Here is a 21,178-nt window from a genome sequence, read left to right as displayed (position 1 = left end):
TGGTAGAACAGAAGATTCAAATCATGGATGTTCTGAGTGATGCTATCACGTCAACATTGACCAAAATCTTTGTTTTCTTTGTTGAATCTACACCATGAAGAGTTAAGGCAGTCCAAGCGAATACAAGCAAGATGTACCTAATAATGTGGCTGGTGTAAAGCTTATTTTATCATCTTTGGCCAGTAAAACAAATACCTTCATATTAGTGATGTTTACAGGTGTAAACTTGAAAGATGTCTTTCAGGAATCTTTTATTTCTTGCTGTCACTTAGACTCAACAGTAGTGTTGCCAAACCTTTACGTCAAAAGAAAAGAAACCCATTAACAACATTGAGCTGCCAAGAAGTCCTTTTCGCAAATTCTTCACTTGGAATAAATGCACAGCTTGTCTCGAAGTGTAGAATCCCATGAATAGTAAAGATGTTTTTTAAAAAGGAAGGGAAACAAAAGGATGCTATTAAATTATTAGTGCTTTATTGGTGATGCTTTGATGACTGCAAAGCTGAATTCTTCATGTATTAAATGAATCCCTGAACTAGGCAAAGATTTTGGCGATGAACTCTTTGAAGCGTTTAGCGTACTGCTCTGGATGAACAGTTGAGATCTCAGCTCCTGCCTACAAAACACAGACACACAGTCGATCAGAAATAAGTAGAAGCAGCCCTTTACACTTTGCAGAGCACTGATCTCTCACCCCGTGTTTGACAGCCTTGGCAGCGTGAGCGGCTTTCTTCTTGGTGTCGTACTGCGTCAGCACGTCAATCAGACCCATAAAATACACCTCCCTACGGGGCGCACCTACAAGGGAGCGATTCACAGTGTTTGGCGAGCGATATTGATCTGCGCATATGATCTTATCTTGTGCAGCACAGTGTGAGAGGAAGTTTCGGTGGGTGAAAAAGCGCAGGGCTCCTATCTCGGCTGTCGGGACTCACCCACAGCGCTCTGAATAGCGTACACATCCACATAAGGGTCGAAATCCCCGGGACCCATGGGTTTGAAGGAGTTCATGTAGCCGGTAATGCCTTCAGGGGAGGTGGAGTGGGGAGCAGGAGCAAGGCCATTTTCATCATCCTCTTCCTCCTCATCGGACAGCTCCATCTCCTCCTCCTCCTCCTCCATCTCGGCTCTTTCGACATCGTGGATACCGAGCAGCAGGCTGTAGTCCATGATCCTCATACGTACAAGAAACTGCAGTGAGAGAAATAATTACACACCAGAGACAAGAAACACAAAAATCCCCCACAAAAAGCAACGCCTCTCTTACCTCAGTGTCTCTGTTGAGCTTGTCCATTATTTTCTCCTTCTCTTCATCACTCACATAAACTTTCTGCATGTTATTCATAAAGTCCACATCCTTATAAGTGGGCAATTCCTTGACCTGAAAATATAGAAAGAATTACAACATTCATTCAACAGCATTTTTCTTTTCATCAAAACATTTATAGCTTCTCCATTTTCATATGATTAAAGCCAAATAACATTTTCATAATTTTGTTTTCTGAATCAGTACAGATGGAAATATCAAAGGTTCCCGCAGCTCTGCAGCTAGTCAAACTTCCTCTATTAAACCAGATATTTCTTCATCTTTTTCTTTTTTATCTAGGTCAGCGTCGCTGGAGGCCAAACAGAGGGCTTCTGATGTTTAAAACAGCCTGTTGCTAAGTGATTTTTCTGTGGGAAGATTCAAGAAAGTCTAATCTTAAAATCACATTTGTCACAATGCGCAAACAATAACAGTTACACATAGGAAAATAATTCCACACTCTGCCCTCAGGCGCACATTTCAAAGAGAAAAAAAATACATTTTTGGTTTGCAGTCTTAGATGTAGCCTGTCAAACCGGGGAGAGCAGCCAGAATACTAAACACGTCCACATCTTCAGACAGACTGTGGGGGCAGTAGCACACGTGCAGCCACTTCAGGTATGCTAAGTTTTTCTTTCTCACTTCAGCTTTTATCATTTTACTTGCAGTCGGTGATTGATGTAGCTATCAGTCCAAACGTCAGACAATGTTAGGCAATAATCAGATGGGTTTTTTTCACAGAAATGTTGCCTTTTAGTGGCGTATCATTATCATTATCATTATCATTATCATTATCATTACGCCAAGTACTGAACAATTGTTTGTTAATTTCAGGTTACACAAGTCTCAGTGAGCTAAAATCAAAGTTTAGGCTGAAAGACTCACAGTTTTTCAGGTAAAAGCTTTTTTGGAATCACCTTGTTGGTGCAGAAATGCTATGTTATGCCTGTCTCTGTTATTGTTTTCATAGATTCAACTAAAGAAATGGGAAGAAATTATATGTTTTTGTGACAGACTGCTATTAACAAAGATGTGTATTATGTGTAGACACAACACTGGATCATCCCTTGGGTTAGGTGCATTTTTATGCTTGAATGATTCACAGGTCAATGTTAAGTAGCTTAACAAACAACAACAATATTCCTTTGAAAATGGGCAGGTACAAGGATTGGACTGAAAATGAATGAAAAAGCAGCCAATGTTCATAGAAAAATTTAAAAAGACCTTCAGAAAGCCTGGGCTGCTCAAGACTATTTCAAAGATCACAACAAAATCTGGTCCAGGAAACAAAACGTGACAAAATCGAGGGCTTGAAACTTTTGCACAGTACCATATAAATAGGTTGTTGTATCCTGCTCATTATGGCAGATAATCATGTGAGCTGACTACAAGATAAATAAATAAATGAACCATATCAAAGATGCATACCTAAATAAACCGATGATACATTGTAATCTGCACACCAGCTATGAATTCAATCGCTGTGCAACAGGCAAAGCGCTTATTTTAATGGCTTACAAAGTCAGCCTGGCACTATTAATTAATGGACTTGATGAACCCTAAAACTTTACTGTGTTTGGTCTTCAGGCAGTTTGAGCTATTTACTGAACCTCTTTTCTGGACCCCAACAGTTTTTCTTTTTGCCTCACTGAGATATTTCTACCATTTTTATTGGAGTGTCTCTTTTCTGAAAAAGAAAAGAGCAAAATATTGTAGAAAAATATTGTAGAAAATGTTAATGATTAAAAAAAAGCATTTTCAAAAGTTTCTGTGACTCAATATATGTCTTTCATTTAAACATATTAAAAAAGGACACCTGCAGTTTTACAAGGGAAGCACTGGTAAGGAGAAATTAGAAAGAAATTCTGAAAATGAATCCTATGGAAATATAGCTGCGTGTAATGGCTTCGACTGCTGTGGAGATGCTTTTTTTAAACGCAAAGGCCTCTCCAAGCTTGACGCGTGGAGTTGAAAGACGAGTGTTTATCAGTCAGGGTCAGCTGCTGTTTTTGACGTTTCGTGTTTATCTCTCTCTCTCTCACGAGTCTCCCAGCTTGATGTGAGCACAGAACTAAATCACTTCAAAAACTAAAGACCAGAAAGGCACTTGACTGGTTTTGGAAATAACCACCTCATAGATTATATATTTTTCCTTTTAGTGCAACACGCTGTGTTGCACTAAAACAAAACACTTTGGTCCTTCATTTGAACAGGTACAAAAAAGAAACCAAACACATCAGACATCGCAATAAAGCTATTGCCAAATAAAGGTATAATAATCGAGTGGAGCCGAGCTTTTTTTGACCATTTTCTTACTGGAGATGTTAGTGCAAGGTTATCATAATTAAAATTAACAAGCTCAAATGTATTCAGCCACTCTTTCATTGAGCCTGAGTCAGAAGACGTAAAAATAACCATCTGTAATAGATCACTGCCTCTTAAACACTCCACGGCCACACGTGTGCTTTATTTCCAGTAAAGACAAACGTCACTGGAACTCTTGTGGACAACAGACTGACTTTACCTGAATCTGATCTCACCTTTTCTTTAAAACTGGCTTCACGAGACACCAGCGAGCCCTGATGAAAGAGAAGAAAGCGACCGGTGTTACTGTTGAGCCAAAGATCCATATTTGCTCATTACTTTCAAAGCTAGAATAGTCATTATCACTCATGTGTTCTCAGAGATGATACACGTGTGGCCATAAATCCAACAGTCTACTATTAATAAATGGTTTGGGGTGAAGCATAACTTTAATTCACAAGCATTTAACACTCTGTTTTTTAAACTATTGTCTTTAAATGTTTTGGTAAGTTAAGCATTTCAATAGCTGATAAAAGTAATAAGACACTATCATATGAGATACACTGCCTCTGGAGGATTACCTTGAGGTCATACTTCCTGTGTACGTGAAGTCGGTGGCTGAACATGTTCCTCATTACTAACAGGTAGGTGTCCTCACTCTCCACAGTGACTCTGTACATGGCCAGGAACTGAGGGAGGAGCGTACTGCCGTGGCAGGTGACAATATGCTGGAAGAGACCATCAGTACATGGATTTTCAGTCATGAAGAATAAACATCTGCACGTGAATATAATAAGTTGTGGTTAATGCTCTTCCTGAAGATCCTCCTGTGGCATCTGATCAGCACCGCAGATGTAATTTAGACTTGGAATAATTTACAGGACGAACTCCATTTGAAAACACTGCCTGCATTTCAAACAGATGGCTTCATTGTTATATGACTCTACAGCGTCGTTAAGACATTGCATAAGAGGTAAAGTATGATAACATAAAAGAGTTCCTAGTAAGATAAGGTTTTTCCTTGTAACAGATATGATTCAACGCACAGGTAATATAAAGTCATTTCATAGCATCATAGCAAGAAATGTCAAGAAAGGCAGGGAGGATGTACAGTCCCAGCAAGTAAACGTGGATTTACACAATGCTCGACTTCATTTTTTAATCAGCTTTGTATTTTGAGACGTCTGTTATACCTCAAGTATGAAAACAGTTCATTGTGATGAGCAACAATAAGTGTCAAAGCCACTGAGCACAGCGTTGTCTGCATTGCATTTGTGCACTGGAGCGTCTACAAGTGAAACTGAGCTAATTCTGATGGACTTGGAGTTGGTAATATACTGAATGACATTTGTGTCAAACCTTTAATTAGGATGAAACAAATGGAGAATTAAAACTAAATTCATTTAATAAAATACTCTGTTAAAATCCATCCGATTCTCCTGTGTCCTATTGTTAGAGTTGTCATATTGGTAAATCTATCACCTTACAAAGCTAGTTAACTGCTGTGAGATTTTCAGTCTGTATTGCGTGTTTAACCTCTTTGTATGAACAGTCTGATGTCATTAACTTATTAATAAATGTGGCTGATTCTGCCAACAACACCCCTTTCACGTGAACATGGAATGAAAGCCCTGGAGGAAACCGGCTTATCTTGAGTGCCAGTGTTACAGTAAGTGAATCGACCCCCGGGTACGCTGAGGGAGCAAGGCATACCTGAATGCACTTAACATATGTCAGAACAATCAGACATCAAGTAAAAATGAAAGAAAACGAAAGTTAGGAAGATATGCTAAATATGGAGGCAAGAAGACTCAAATTAAATATGAAAACAGACTCATGGGGACAATGGAGGACAAAAACACAAGCACAGAAACTGAGGGAGGAAAAGATAAGGAGACAGCGAGGGAACAAAACACACAAGAAATATCAAACTCAAAATAAGTTGGGGTTCTAAGCAAGAGCCCCAAACTCCAAAGAAACTGAACTGGGAACCAGAAGAAAGTTCAAGCTCTCATAAAAAGGCGTGTTTCACATGTCAAGTGATTCTTCTCACACAAATGATCCCTGTGACTGTTGCCTGCTCCAGTTAGAGCCATTATCAGATGATCATGATGTAAAGTGGTCATAAAACCTATAAAGAAATGAAAAAATATAACAGCGAAATGCAAAGTCATTTATCTTGGGATTTGGCAGAGTGGTGAAGTAAACGTTTTAATTTGAGTTAATATATTTATGTTACCACTAAGTGTGCGCTCAGCGCTGCTGTTGATGTCTAATATGGTGGCTGCACATTAGACCTCTGAAACTTTAAACTGGCAAGTGCAAATCACTTTAGTTTGTCAGCAGACCAACGTGAATCTGATTTAACTGATTGATAGGTGTTCATGGTGTGTGTTCAGTCTTCCTGCAGCTGCGGTTCAAACAGTGTAAAAGAGGCAGCAGATTAGAATCGGGCATAACAACATTTAAACATTTTCTGCATCACCAGAATAATATATACACACTCTAGTGGCACCGTTTTCACAGCTGTACATTTATAGACCCCATTATTAAGAGGTTTTAGTAAAGTAATAGTAGTAGGCTTAACAAGCTGCATATGAAACATATAGCTCCGGCAGAAAATCTATATCACACCTTAAAATGTTGTAAATTAAGCAATCATTAAAAAACATGCTGTTTTCAAACAGTGACCTGTTATCATGATGACTTATCCTGGTAAAAAGAGAGCCGCTTTCATGACACTGAAAACTCTGACTTTAAGGTCAAGACAGCTCACTAATTCTATAATCTTGCTTCACAGAACACCTCTATGAGCTCATATAGCACAACAAAAACAAACCCCTCCAAATTACTAGAATGATAAGAATGACCGGCTGAGTTTATGCACAGCGTGTCTGAGCTGTCGATTATATACCTACACTGGCAGAGTACTGGCTCACATTAGCGTTGTGAACAAGCTAGAAACAATTCTAGTTTGTTTAACAGTAGCACTACACCTGTCCTAATCTACTGTGCTCACACAGCATACACAACTCTTGTGGTCAGCATCACTACAACATTTAGATTTTAAATAGCATCTAAAATTTTCATCTTTCCCTGATGACTATCAGTAACAATCTTATTGCTCTATAAGCATTTATATATGATCTTAAACAGAGCCCCGCACTGTACCTGCTGACCTTATTCTAAGGTCTGTTGGACATAGACTAAGCCTCCGTTTGAATTGAGTTTTTATATGAATTATTTATTCTCAGATCATGAAACATCACAGGGACTGCAGATGAGAGAATAAGAATGAAAAATGCCCTTTAAACATTAATTTAATGAAATACTCAATTAATATCAATATCTTCTTGCATTTTGATATGATAAATCTGTTAACCTACACAGTCAGTATGTTGCTGGCTTTCTTTTCAGGCTTCAGAAAGGCTAAGCGTTATTATTAACCAAAGTCCTTAACACATACAATTTTAATACGATATTACTCTTAAGCGCTTTTTCTCTTACATACCCTCATACTGCTTTGTCTGCAGCAGCTATGTTGCTTTCAGGCATATTACCTGTTTAACTTCTTCATATTTTTCCCATAGTATTCTCTCACCTTCCTGTGTAACATCAGCTGCTCTACTGCTCTAGTGCTAATGCCACCACTTTCATGTGACCACAAAGGGGAAATCCTGGGTTAACTTAGCAAGATGATTACCAGCTACACGTGACCGCTTATCCTGATTGCCAGTGTTAGGGTAAGTGAATCCAGATAGCGCAAAGATATCCTGGGTCTGTGCAACTGGGTCTGTAGTATAAATCTCTGATGGTGGTGCGTATTTGATTCTCTCTTGGTGATTTATGAGAAGGAAACATTTTGACAGGTCTGCGAAAAATCGTTATGCCTCAGAAGTAATATCTGTAGGAAGGAAATCATGTTGCACAGAATCTGTGGTCTACATCTGTGAGTCATCAGTGAATTTTTTTTTTTTTGGTAACCCCTCCTATATCAATTGATACCAGTGGTGCCAACTTCGGGCATTTTTATTGATTTTTTGGCACCAGGGCCAGTGTCTTTTCAGTGGAAATGCATTAAAGTGATCTGAGATTAGGGAGTGATGTTCACTGACTGTCACGGCGAGTGAGAGGAGCCGTGTGGAGGAGGAAAAGGAGGATCCACACGCAGGCAGTCGTGAAGGTGTAAAAGGTGATTTATTGAACACAAAAGGAGAGGCAAACGGCAACACGGAGAACTAAACTATACTGGGAAACAACTAAAACTACAAAGCACAAACCTGAATGAGCAGAGGAGACTGATGATGGACAGCAGGGAGAACACACAGGTGAGACATGGTAGAAACACAGATGAGGCAGGGTGGAATACACAGACGGACCAGCAACTACAACAACAGAGGACATGACTTAAATACACCCAGAGAAACACAGGGGAATTACACACAGGTGGTGGACACAGCTGGGAATGATCAACAAGACGAGACAGAGGTAAAACTGAACACACTCACATGAGACCCAGACCTTCACAATAAAACAGGAAATGAGAACACCACACCAAGACGCAGACCTGACACTGAGAGACAGACAGAATGACACATGGAACCTGAACTAAACTAAACGTGAGATACAACCGAGAACAAATCCTTAAACATGAAACTCAAATAATAAACATCATAATCATCATCATAAACACAACAAGAGAACAAGAAAACAATCCCTGATGCAAACTAAAACCAAAACATAATAACCTCAAACATGGAATAACAAAAACATGAAACTCCACATACTGGGTCCAACGGACCCAGACCCGTGACACTGACAGGCTCATGCAACAGTATCATGGCTTACTGCAAGCCCTTTTAAATGTCATTGGTAACATCAGTGCTCTTTCAACAACAACAACAACAACAACAAAAAGCTGTGTGAAGGCCTTTTGTGGCACTACAGAAAAGAAATACAGTACAAGCAAACAAACATCATGCTACTTGTTAATATGTCATGTGACTTAGCTTTCTCTGTTTGGTGTGTTATTTTTTTTTGTATCTGTATAACCAGAAAAAGCTCTGACAGAATCATTCTTCAATGTGAATTATTTAATATGCTTCAATTTAAATGTAAAACTGGAGCCATGAAATTCTAACACTCGTGTCTCAGCTTTGATGCTGTAAAACCTTTACCATGGCAACCATGGTTAATGTAAAAAGGGCACATTTTTTTCTTGTATAAAAACGACACAAGGAAAGAGAAAAGACTGGTAGATGTGTGCATGTACAAAAGGATTGCAACCATGCACACACTAGAAATACTATGTTCTTAGTTCAGTTCAATTCAATTCATTTTATTTAGCTCCAAATCGCAGCAACAGTCACATCAAGGCACTTCATACTAAAAGGTAAAAGAGTAAAAGAGAGAAAACCGCAACAATCAGATGACCCCACGTGAGCAAGCATATGGTGACAGTGGGAAGGAAAAACTCCCTTTTAACAGGAAAAAACTTGCAGCAGAACCAGGAGAGGCAGCCATCAGCTGCAACCGGTTAGAGGTGAGGAGAGGGAGACACAACAAAAGACACACTGTGTAAGAGAGCCAGGGATTAATAATAACTAATGATTAAATGCAAAGTGGTGAACAACCACAGACAGTGAAAAGAGGTGAAGAAGAAACACTCAGTGCACTATGGGAAGAGCCCAGCAGCTTAGCCCTAAATGCAGGGTAACTAAGGGAGGATTCTGGGTCACCTGATCCAGCCCTAACTATAACCTTTATCAGAAAGTATAGTTTTGAGCCTTATTGTAAAAGCAGAGAGAGTGCCTCTCTCCAGTATCCAAACTGGGAGCTGGTTCCACAGAAAAGGGGCCTGAAAGCTGGAGTCTCCAATTTTAAAATTGAACCTACTCTCTGACCTTTAAAGGACATATAAACTTGTGTCAGTCCTACCTGGTGATATGCAGAGAGCGCATTATGCATTTCTGCAACCTCCTCACTGGAAATTTCTTTTATAACCAAAGTGCGGTCGTACGACGTCAGCAGCAGGCCCGCATATTTCCCTTCGTCGTGTCTGAGAGGAGGACTCCGAGCCAGAGAAACCTGCCGGTGAGTGAGAGAACAGCATCATGAGATCAGAAGGAGAAGCCTCCTGCCCTGGGAAACCTTTCACATTTTAAAGTGTTGAAACAAATGCAAATATCTTACATATACCAGAAATGTAATGCTGCGCAGCATCGGACCATAAAAAGCTTTGTTTTAACATGCTTCTTACATTGATCTGAATGCAGGTCTGCAGTAAGCTAATGTGACTTTTATCAGCAACAATATGTTTCCCGTAATTGCGTGCTAAGCAAATGTGCACTTCCCAGACTGGAGGATGGCTGTGTGCCACCTGGCGCATGCAAAATACGACACAAAGAAATGCAAATGTAGAAGCGAGCAGATCAATATGCACATAAAAGTTCATGGTTTCGATCAAAGGAAAACACACAGAGCCTTGGATGTTCTCTGCTTGTGCAAGTCTATGTTTTTTTCTAATGGCCTCTACATTTTTGTGAAACGATAGATTTTATCCATATTTATATTTTAGTGCACAATGAAACACAGACTTGCTGTGAATCATACCTGGAAATCTTGATCCTCAATGCCAAAGCGCTCTCGCAGGTTTCTGAACACTTGAGGACAGTACTCTTTGAATTTAAACTGTCCTGGAAGAGTCTCCCTGAGGAATAATGACAATAACGCATAGATTTAGTGTGCAGCAACATTATACAAAAGATCTATGCTCGTGACTATTAGCTGACTGAATTATATTAGGGATCCTGCTGCTTAACAGCTTCCAGATCAAAACAAGTTCAGAGAAATCTCACTACAGTAACGGCACTTTAACCTTGGGAAAATATTTTATTGGTCCTCAAACCTCTGTTCATAAGTCTTTACTGAACCCGGATTCCTGAACGGATTAAAGGATTATTGAAAGCCTTTCACTTTTCTAGACTCAGTGCTTATAGAAACCGAACCTAACAACAGACACTGTATAGGACAGCTTTTATAAATGATTATTATACTGTAGCACACTCTGACTGACACTCTTCCACCACTATTTCAGATAAATCCATCAAGCTAACCTTTTTTTGCCTTTTAAATTATGTTGCACAGCAAGTAAAAAAAACACAAGTTAATGCTGCACTTCTAACTTTAGCCCATAACATCATTCTTTCTCTTTCGAGACAATATTGCACTGCGCTCATTACTGTAGCTATAGTGTTGGTGAAGAAAAACACCGTTGCTCTCTAAAGGGGTCTGGATATTCTGATAAGCAGAGACAATAACACCGAGAAATAAATCCTGAGAGGAACAAAAATCTGTGCAGTTTACAGGAAGCAAAACGAGGCTCCTGCAATCATGCAGACAGAGCTGAGTAGAGCCTATGAGCAGAGCACAGTACTTATTGAAGAGGTGGTTGTTGACTTTGATCTTGGTGCTGGCTTTGAAGTCGTCTGGGAGCAGCATGACAGGTACGGGCACCTGGCTCAGGTCATTAATCTGCGCATGATCAGTGGATAAATAGTTAATAATGAACATTTTCATACCCAGGCAGACAGAAGTGCACATTAAACGGCCTTATAGCTACCGAATGATTGACTCCCCACATCAGCACGCTCAACACGGGGTCACTCGCTCGGAAAACCTTCACTTTCTGTTGAACAAAGTGTTTCTTCTTCGTCTTCCTTTTTGGCGCCAGAGTGTTCAGAGAGTTGGAGGTAGCACTGGGAGAAGACATTTTCAGGCAGGTATCCGCGTCTCCGTCTGTGGACAGGCGTTTTGTTGTCTCTGTATGTAAAGTAGGCTAAAGTCCGCCCTGCAGCAGCCTATTAGCGCTTTGATCCAACACCCTGCGAGCCCAGCGCCTTTTGGTCCTTCAGTCCAGCAACGAACAGGTGCAGAGCCTCCCCCAACACGGGCTGAGCCTTCATCATCTTATTTTGTGGCTCATTTTTAAGCTTTGTTAATTTGACATGCTGTCACATTAATGATCATTTTCGTGCAGGCCTGCTTACAGGCAGAACTGCAGTAATTACATCTAAATTACCAGTGCTGTACGATTCTGCAAAGTTTGGTATCCATCCGATACCAAGTAAATAAAGGGCTAGTATTGCCGATACCAATGTCGATACTGAAACTTTTAACTTGTATGTAGGGGAGAGAAGTGTATTTTTTAATGTGGTTTCTTCTGGAGACCTGGAATCTATAGAAACAAAGTATCCATCATATTCTGCTGGCCCACCTCTATTATTACAGCTCTTAGTGGTGATTTGTTAATTATAGTTAATTTTATAATTATATATATATATATATATTTGTTTGTTTGTGACCTTTAAAATGTAGCAATTTATGTTTATAATAGCACATGCTGTGAGGGAAATGTGTTTTGTTTCCGTTTACTTAAATAATTTTAAATTGCATCAGTTTTTTGTTTGTTTGTTTTTTTTATTCAAAAATACTCTAAAGAAGAATATATGCATTTTGTATTCACGTGTTGATGTCATTCATCTATCTTACTCAGTGCGGTGTGGTCAGGCTCATCAGAATATTTTATCATAAATAAATACAATAGTGAGAAACTGATGTAGAATTCAGTGGGTCATGCTGAGCCTGTGCCACTTTGTTAGGTACACCTGTACGTGCAAATATGTCATGGCATTACCATGGCATTTGAGCGTGTAGACATGGCCTGTATGACCTGCAGAAGTTCAAACTGAGCAGAATGGGGAAGAAAGATGATTTAAGGGACTTGAACATTTGCATGGTTGCTGGTGCCGGACAGGCTAGTCTGGTTATTTCAGAACCTGCTGATCTACTGATATTTTCCCAAACAAGGTTTACAGAGAATAGTTTTGAATGGCTGTTATCTGGGTGAAAATGCTTTATCTACTTCAGAGGTCAGAGGAGAATGGCCATACTCCCTTTAGGACGTCAGGGCAGATGGCATGGATACCCAACTTTGTGAACACGATAACTCGAGAACGAAGTGATGGTACTTTCAGATTGGTACAATATGTGGGTCTACTAAAAATCTTGGACAAGTTTGAATATTAGTGACCTCAGCTTCAGTGATCTCTGCTGTGACATTCAGGTGATAGTGTCAGAATAAACAACATGAAAGCACGTATCCACGATGCCGTGGATCAGCACTTCAGGCTGCTGGTGGTGTAATAGTGTAAGGGATATTTTCTTGGCACACTTTAGGCCCATTAGGCCCAATGGAGCATTGTTTAAATGCCACAGTCTGATTATTGTCGCTGACCATGCCCATCCATTTATGACCACAAAGCCATCTTCTGATTCCTGCTTACAGCAGCATAGTGCATCATGTCATTGAACATGACAATGAGTTCACAGTTGCTCAAATGGCCTCCTCCACATTCACCAGATTTGAAGCCAATAGAGCACCTTTGGGATGTTGTGGACCAGGAGAGTTTCATCATGTGCAGCTGACAATTCTGCAAAAACTGTGTGATGCTGTCACATCAATATAGACCAAAATATCTGAGAAATGTTCAACATAGAAATTACAGAATTAAGGCAGTCCTGAACTCAAAAGGGGACCCAACCCAGTACCAAAGAAGTGTACCTAATAAAGTGGCCAGTTTGTGTGGATGATATTATTTGAACTGCATAAGAGGTTAAATGTTGGTTTGTGATGAACAATTTTTAAGTAAATTAATTATCCTGATAGTAGTTATACTCATGATGCACATGCAGAAGTGCCCTGTTCACAGTCATATACACTGTCTCATTCATGCATAAGCATTGTGGGGCCAGTGCAACCCTATGCTTCCTGCTTGGTTGTTAACCACTAAGACTTGTAACACAGTACTTTCTGGTGCAAATTACAGTGGGAGCTGTAATTTTTACACTTCACAAAACCACCAGGTGGACCGTATTGGACCATTCCACGGGCCAGTTCGGGCCTCCAGACCACATGTTTGACACCCTTGTTGCAGCAAATCATAATATTCTTTCTATTGTGGTTGCAGGAACCACTAGACTAAAGAGCTGAGACTTCCTGTTTAAAGGGCCAGATAAATTAAAAAACTAAAACATGTTTTATTTTAAAAAATCTTTAATATAATAACCAATAAAAATCTTACATTTATTTTTGTAATACTGTGTTTCGCCGTATATCAGTCTTGAAAATTAAAAATGCCCCCAAGTCCTTAATCACTAATGGCGCTATCAGTGTTAACATAAATAGAATATCATATCCGAAGTAACATAAATAGGATTACATGTTGAGATATTTTACAGCATTGATAGTTGTACAATTACAGTGGTTTCAAAGTTTAAAAAAAATATGGAAAATATATATAAATACACTGAAAAGATACAAAAACAAATTTAAAAAAAAAGACAGACCATATTTTCTAAACTTATTGTTTGGATTGAGAAATTTATGAAGTTAAATGACCTTAAATAACTGCTTTTGTGGGTTCGACTGGGTGTCAAAATGGGGGGGAAAAGACTTTCTCCTGAGCTGATTAGAGAGGAAGAGGAGAAAAAGGGACTAAAAGCTGGCATACACCAGTGTGCAGGACTCATTCCTAATAACAAAGTGTTTCGGGATAAAATTATTTTGTTTTTCTCCACTTTGAGAATATAATTGAACCCACTGAGGCTGATTCCTCAGACACTCACCTAACCAAATTTATTGCTTCTTTAATCAGCCCTGGAGGTTTTAGCTATAATTGGAAAAGAGTTTTTTTCTAGTGATCAGTCAGTCTATAAAATTCTAAACTTGCATTAATAACACGATGTGCCACTGGTGGATGCCGAAAATGTGCCTCTCTATGCTTACATAGATATTCTTTTCAAGAAAAAAATCATAACTGATTTATGGTTAATCAATCCAATAATCAATAGCTGTCATTTACAATACTTAGAATCAGTTTCATGTTAGAACAAAGGGGGTTTCCCTTCAAAAGCAAACAGCATTTTTAAATGGCCGCGTGTTATGAGGGTTAACATGAAAGGACATCAAACCAATAAAGTTTTAATGTGTTCAGCAGAGGGCGCATGGACACTAAAGTTTCACCTGATTGTTAAACAGCCTTGTAATAGCGATGTCCTTCTCTCTGCTGGCGCACAGTCACATAAGAGGCACTGTGTTCGGTCCCTTTACTGGTCTGGTGTGCCTTCATCGTAATCTCACACAGGGACTGAAGCTTCAGCCTCCTCGTTGCATTTAACAGCTCAGACCACCCTTCTGTTTAGTGTTTGTAGACAGGGGCATGCCGTTCTTGTCAACGCACCAACACTTTCCTCGCCGCCGCCCACCTCGAGATGACCAACACTGCCGAAAACACAACAGACATAGTAAAGAGTTAAATGCAAAGATGTCTGGTCTCTATAGAATCAATGTGAGATCAGCCCTTTTTCCTATAAATCATCTAATTTGGAGACTCACCTGCTTCTTTCTGAAGAAACCACGCTTGTCACAGTTGGGCATGTAGATATCATGGTTTGACGTAAATAAATGGGCATTAAGACCTTCGATGATTGTCGTTAGCAGCTGACGGCATGGAGCCTGAGAGAAGGAACAGAGTTAACCAGATATATGTAATGCCTACTTTAATTCACTGTCAGGAATGTGCTCTTTTTGTTTTGTTTTGTTTTTTAAACATAGATATACAGTACAGGATGAGCGTTTTTACCTCATCTGGATTCTCAGTAGGTGTACTTTCTAGTGTATGAAAGCAAATAAAAACAAACAAGAACATCAGTTTTTAAAATTTTAGCGTTTATGCCATTAAATTGAGGAAGATTTCACACATTTTGAGATCTTTTGCTTGGTAACACATGTTGATTTCTCTAGTCATACTCCAATTTCCATTATAACATGATAATAACCTGAAAAGCAGTGAGTTAAAAGCATTTAACTTTCGAGATAAATGTGATATTTAAGATTGTATCTCAGCCAACAACAGCAAAATAATAATAATAAGTATTCAATTACTCCTAAATCCATAATGTTTCTCTCTCACTGATTAAATCATAGCTTCTCCCAAAAAAGTAAGCTGAAACTTACCAGCAACATGGACCGGTTTAGTCGGGCTGGTGCTACTGGCATTACTGCAGACTCCTCTGCCTTCCAGCAGGGCACGCAGGGGCTTTGGCTCATCGTCTGGAGGTGCACAACGCAGACCGTGGGCGCAGCTCAGAGTGTAGACGCCACACGGCTCTCCAAGAGCCAAAGTTGTGGCATTTACCTCTACAGACGGCTGCCTCTGTGAGTGCTTTCCTCTGCAGGTAGGACATCCTCTGGACGGTGTGGTCAGTGGGTTTGAACAAGCCAGCTGCAGGAGGACCAGCACCAGGATGTTTAAACACAGCAACATCTTACACTAAAAGTTGTCTGCTAATAAATGGTTCCAGTGCAGCCTCGTAGCAGTAATAAACGGTTCCAAGATTCCCTTTTCTAACTCTGTTCCCAGTTTTGGATAATTTGCTCCAGCTGAGAGCAGCAAGTGATAATGCAGCTGACAGACGCCACTGACAGCAGCTTTTAAAGAGGAAAGGTATGGGAGGGATACGTGATGGAGAATGTTAGCTTTCCTCTCATTTCCACACAGCTGAGCACACCCCATTTGACTTGTCTCTGACACATACACGTGCTCACGCACGCTCATGCCATTTGTTGCCTGTCATGCCACTGGATAGCTATGTTTCCTACATTGACATAAATCACAAGTGATGCTGCGTTTGCTACACCATTGCTCTGCCTTTTCCCCACTTAGAGGATCATTTATCATCGTCATATTTTTACGGAGGTGCTGCGTTATTATGGCCAGTCAATCATGGTAGGGCTAAAAGATGAAAAAGACACTTTATTTTCTGCAGCATAAATTTAGTTTCATTACACCACGGTTTTCAATGGCATTCAAATCTCTAGCAGAATTTAATATTAAAATGATTTGAATATAAAAAAATAATAAAAAATAAGTAAAAATAGTTAAAACAAGGAATAAATCTGGCTTTATAGCCTCAAAAAACACTCCAAATAATAGAAGTTTTTCTCTGTTAACAACAGTAAAAGCATTTTGGCACTCCAACACCTCCAACCTTTTTATTGATATTGTCACTACTTTTTTTTTTAAACGCTATCTGCTAAATCGACAGTGTGTTCTCAGAGTGTGTTTACAGATTCTCAGGGCTGAAGCTGACACTGATTGACACCGGAAGGTTGAAGGAGTGCCGCTGAAGGCAAGATGACTAAGACATCAATAGCCACAAGCTAAAAGTCCCGCCCTGTAAATTCCGCATTTGTGAATCACAAACACATGAAATTAAAGGACAGGATCAAAGTATTTTGCCATAAAATTGATACGTTTAATATCTCATGGTTGCTAGGACTTGTAGGTTTCTGCTTTCATTTTCCCCACCAGAAGCAAACTTACTCTTAAGTTCAGTGTTTATGTCAATTTTTTTCCATGCCGGTTTATACAATTGTAAACCAGCTCACAAACTGACGTTCAACTTCATAAGAAGCTGTGAGGGGGATGCAGTGTTTTGCTTGAAATTTCAAAATCAAGAAAATAATCCAAAAAAGAGATAAATAAGGTACTTTCAGCTGCTCCCTTATTTCCCAAAGGGTTGCCAAAGCGGATGGATCCACATGTTTGATTTGGCACGGATTTTATGCCAGAGGAACTTCCTAATACAACCCTCCTATTTATCCAGCCTTGGGACTACTAGGAGCTTTTGAACCCCTGAGGTTCGAATGGATTGGGAATCTTGGTGAATGTGTTGACTATTACACCACAGAGCCACTAATCCACTAGATTAAAATATTAAAATATCTGTTACAAAGTGAAAATGAAATATGTATAACTAAATTCATAAACACGTGGAATAAAAATAAATTCAATTTAAAACTAAGAATTACCAGGGTCCCGGACCCTCTTAGGTACACTCCCAATAGGGCTTAAAAAGCTGGGATTCTCCACCAATTGCTCTTAGATCTGAATAAGCTTCTCAGATGAGAAGTTTCAAGAAACTAAAAGAGGTCCAGATGCTTTTCTTTCCAAGCTCCTTAGACAATAATATATATGGTATTTTGATTTATATATATATATATATATATATATATATATATATATATATATATATATATATATATATATATATATATATATATATATATATATATATATAACACCCAGCACGCCCCTGCGGGCGGTTTATCCTTCAAGCTCGGGTCCTCTACCAGAGGCCTGGGAGCTTGAGGGTCCTGCGCAGTATCTTAGCTGTTCCCAGGACTGCGCTCTTCTGGACAGAGATCTCCGATGTTGTTCCCGGGATCTGCTGGAGCCACTCGCCTAGCTTGGGAGTCACCGCACCTAGTGCTCCGATTACCACGGGGACCACCGTTACCTTCACCCTCCACATCCTCTCGAGCTCTTCTCTGAGCCCTTGGTATTTCTCCAGCTTCTCGTGTTCCTTCTTCCTGATATTGCTGTCATTCGGAACCGCTACATCGATCACTACGGCCGTCTTCTTCTGTTTGTCTACCACCACTATGTCCGGTTGGTTAGCCACCACCATTTTGTCCGTCTGTATCTGGAAGTCCCACAGGATCTTAGCTCGGTCATTCTTCACCACCCTTGGGGGCATCTCCCATTTTGACCTCGGGACTTCCAGGTTATACTCGGCACAGATGTTCCTGTACACTATGCCGGCCACTTGGTTATGGCGTTCCATGTATGCCTTGCCTGCTAGCATCTTGCACCCTGCTGTTATGTGCTGGATTGTCTCTGGGGCATCTTTACACAGCCTGCACCTGGGGTCTTGCCTGGTGTGGTAGACCCCAGCCTCTATGGATCTTGTGCTCAGAGCTTGTTCTTGTGCTGCCATGATTAGTGCCTCTGTGCTGTCTTTCAGTCCAGCTTTGTCCAGCCACTGGTAGGATTTCTGGATATCAGCCACCTCCTCTATCTGCCGGTGGTACATACCGTGCAGGGGCCTGTCCTTCCATGCTGGTTCCTCGTCTCCCTCCTCTTTCTTGGGTTTCTGCTGCCTGAGGTATTCACTGAGCACTCGGTCAGTTGGGGCCATCTTCCCAATGTATTCTTGGATGTTCGTTGTCTCATCCTGGACTGTGGTGCTGACACTCACCAGTCCCCGGCCCCCTTCCTTCCGCTTAGCGTACAGCCTCAGGGTGCTGGACTTGGGGTGAAACCCTCCATGCATGGTAAGGAGCTTTCTTGTCTTTATGTCAGTGGCTTCTAGCTCCTCCTTTGGCCAGCCTATTACCCCAGCAGGGTACCTGATCACGGGCAGGGCGTACGTGTTGATGGCCCGGATCTTGTTCTTACCATTCAGCTGACTCCTCAGGACTTGCCTGACCCTCTGCAGGTACTTGGTGGTTGCAGCTTTTCTAGCGGCCTCTTCATGGTTCCCATTCGCCTGCGGGATCCCCAAGTACTTGTAACTGTCCTCTATGTCTGCAATGTTGCCTTCTGGTAGTTCAATCCCCTCAGTTCTGACTATTTTGATTTATATGTATATTTATATATATATATATATATATATATATATATATATATATATATATATATATATATATATATATATATATATATATATATATATATATATATTGTTACGTTTCGGTGTTGTCAGTGTTTTGTTTTTGCGTGATTGTCATGTGTTTCCTGTTTTACTTTGAAGGTCTGTTGTTATCTTAGTGTGTTTAGTTTACATTTTCCCTGTCTCGTCAGTTCTAATTTGCCCCAGCTGTGTTTCCCTCTTGTTGTCCATTTTCCTGATTGCCCCTTCTATGTATTTAAGCCTTGTGTTTCAGTGTGTCATGGGCGCGAGCTTCCCCCCGTTGTAAATAGTTTGGTGTTTTGTTGTAAATAAATAGTTTGTTGTAAATACTTTCGTTTCGGGATTTTGGTGGTGAGCTTTAGTGGGGTTTTTGTGTGTGTTTTTTTTCTTTATTTTTACTTTTTTTCGTGTTGCACTCCGGTTGCCTAGGCCGGGGTGTAACATATGGGGGCTCGTCCGGGATTGCCTTCGCTGGGGGGTCCGGGGACCGCCCTAGCCTTTGTCGTCTGCTGGAGGGTCCGAGGGACCGCTCCATCCTTCATCCGCCTTCGCTGGAGGGTCTGTGGGACCGCTCCAGCCTTCGTCGTCTGCTGGAGGGTCGGTGGGGCCGCTCCAGCCTTCATCAGCTTCGTCTGCCTTCGCTTCAGCCATCCGCCTTCGCTGGAGGGTCCGAGGGACCGCTCCAGCCTTCATCTGCCTTTGCTGGAGGGTCCGGGGGACCGCACCAGTCTTCGTCGTCTGCTGGAGGGTCCGTGGGACCGCTCCAGCCTCCATCAGCTTTGTCTGTTTTCATCCGCCGTCGCTGGAGGGTCAGTGGGACCGCTCCAGCCTTCGTCAGCCTTCGTTTGTCTTCGCTGGAGGGTCCGAGGGACCGCTCCAGCCTTCGTCGTCTGCTGGAGGGTCAGTGGGACCGCTCCAGCCTTCATCAGCTTCGTCCGTCTTCGCTGGAGGGTCCGAGGCACCGCTCCAGCCTTCGTCTGCCTTCGCTGGAGGGTCCGTGGGACCGCTCCAGACTTCATCCGTCTTCGCTGGAGGGTCCGTGGGACCGCTCCAGCCTCCACCAGCCTTCATCCGGTTTTGATCAAACATTTCACTTGGGGTTACATGTTTGATTTTTGGGTGGGGGGAAATGTTACGTTTCGGTGTTGTCAGTGTTTTGTTTTTGCGTGATTGTCATGTGTTTCCTGTTTTACTTTGAAGGTCTGTTGTTATCTTAGTGTGTTTAGTTTACATTTTCCCTGTCTCGTCAGTTCTAATTTGCCCCAGCTGTGTTTCCCTCTTGTTGTCCATTTTCCTGATTGCCCCTTCTATGTATTTAAGCCTTGTGTTTCAGTGTGTCATGGGCGCGATCTTCCCCCCGTTGTAAATAGTTTGGTGTTTTGTTGTAAATAAATAGTTTGTTGTAAATACTTTCGTTTCGGGATTTTGGTGGTGAGCTTTAGTGGGGTTTTTGTGTGTGTTTTTTTTCTTTATTTTTACTTTTTTTCGTGTTGCACTCCGGTTGCAGATATAGATATATATCTATATATATAGATATATATCTATATATATAGATATATATATATATATATATAGATATATAGATATATATCTATATATATAGATATATATATATATCAAGGACCACTTGTATCTGCAGGGGAATGTTCAGCAGGGTACCCAGCCTACATCCCAACATCGTTTTGTATGCTCTAAAACCAATACTTCAGAGTCCGTTCCTAGGAGCAAAATAATTACCTACCTGGTCAAATAAAGTAAAACCAACCATTTATAAAGTAAAACATATATTTTATTTTATTTTTAAAGTATTGTTGAGTCGGTCACGCTACTTCTTTTCTTATCATATGCAAAGAGAGTTGGATGTAGACGTAAAAAACGCAAACTGTAAAATCAAAAGGGGGAAAATAAAAAAAACTACAAACGGCATCGCTGTCTCACGGCACTGCGCAGGTTAAATATTTCTCTCCGTAT

The 21,178-nt window shown here is 40.6% G+C and overlaps 2 protein-coding genes across 2 annotated transcripts; both read right to left on the bottom strand.

Annotated features, from left to right (window-relative positions):
- Positions 1-452: 452 nt before the first annotated feature.
- LOC113022604 (phosphatidylinositol 5-phosphate 4-kinase type-2 gamma-like) lies at positions 453-11,577 on the bottom strand. Its single transcript, XM_026168181.1, has 10 exons — positions 11,232-11,577; positions 11,046-11,143; positions 10,223-10,319; positions 9,548-9,697; positions 4,192-4,338; positions 3,847-3,885; positions 1,268-1,381; positions 936-1,191; positions 695-798; positions 453-616 (listed from the first exon to the last, which is right to left on the bottom strand). Exons 1-10 carry the CDS (start codon positions 11,379-11,381, stop codon positions 536-538), a joined length of 1,236 nt encoding a protein of 411 aa, XP_026023966.1. The 5' UTR covers positions 11,382-11,577; the 3' UTR covers positions 453-535.
- Positions 11,578-13,984: 2,407 nt separating this feature from the next.
- Positions 13,985-16,002, bottom strand: LOC113021715 (insulin-like growth factor-binding protein 3). Its single transcript, XM_026166427.1, has 4 exons — positions 15,687-16,002; positions 15,313-15,341; positions 15,066-15,185; positions 13,985-14,951 (listed from the first exon to the last, which is right to left on the bottom strand). Exons 1-4 carry the CDS (start codon positions 15,994-15,996, stop codon positions 14,844-14,846), a joined length of 567 nt encoding a protein of 188 aa, XP_026022212.1. The 5' UTR covers positions 15,997-16,002; the 3' UTR covers positions 13,985-14,843.
- Between the last annotated feature and the right edge of the window lie 5,176 nt (positions 16,003-21,178).

This window comes from Astatotilapia calliptera, chromosome 5, assembly GCF_900246225.1.
Source record: "Astatotilapia calliptera chromosome 5, fAstCal1.2, whole genome shotgun sequence".
NCBI classification, from domain to species: Eukaryota; Metazoa; Chordata; class Actinopteri; order Cichliformes; family Cichlidae; genus Astatotilapia; species Astatotilapia calliptera.
Note: the sequence above shows the minus strand (reverse complement) of the source record. Positions and strands in the feature narration are given on the sequence as shown.

Coding starts and splice junctions, on each gene's coding strand:
- LOC113022604 (XM_026168181.1), bottom strand. CDS start 11,381: ATGTCTTCTCCCAGTGCTACCTCCAACTCTCTGAACACTCTGGCGCCA. Junction 10,320..11,045: donor AACAACCACCTCTTCAATAA/GTACTGTGCTCT, acceptor ATTATTCCTCAG/GGAGACTCTTCCAGGACAGT. Junction 3,886..4,191: donor ACAGGAAGTATGACCTCAAG/GTAATCCTCCAG, acceptor CTCTTTCATCAG/GGCTCGCTGGTGTCTCGTGA.
- LOC113021715 (XM_026166427.1), bottom strand. CDS start 15,996: ATGTTGCTGTGTTTAAACATCCTGGTGCTGGTCCTCCTGCAGCTGGCT. Junction 15,186..15,312: donor CTACTGAGAATCCAGATGAG/GTAAAAACGCTC, acceptor TCCTTCTCTCAG/GCTCCATGCCGTCAGCTGCT. Junction 14,952..15,065: donor GTTTCTTCAGAAAGAAGCAG/GTGAGTCTCCAA, acceptor TGTTTTCGGCAG/TGTTGGTCATCTCGAGGTGG.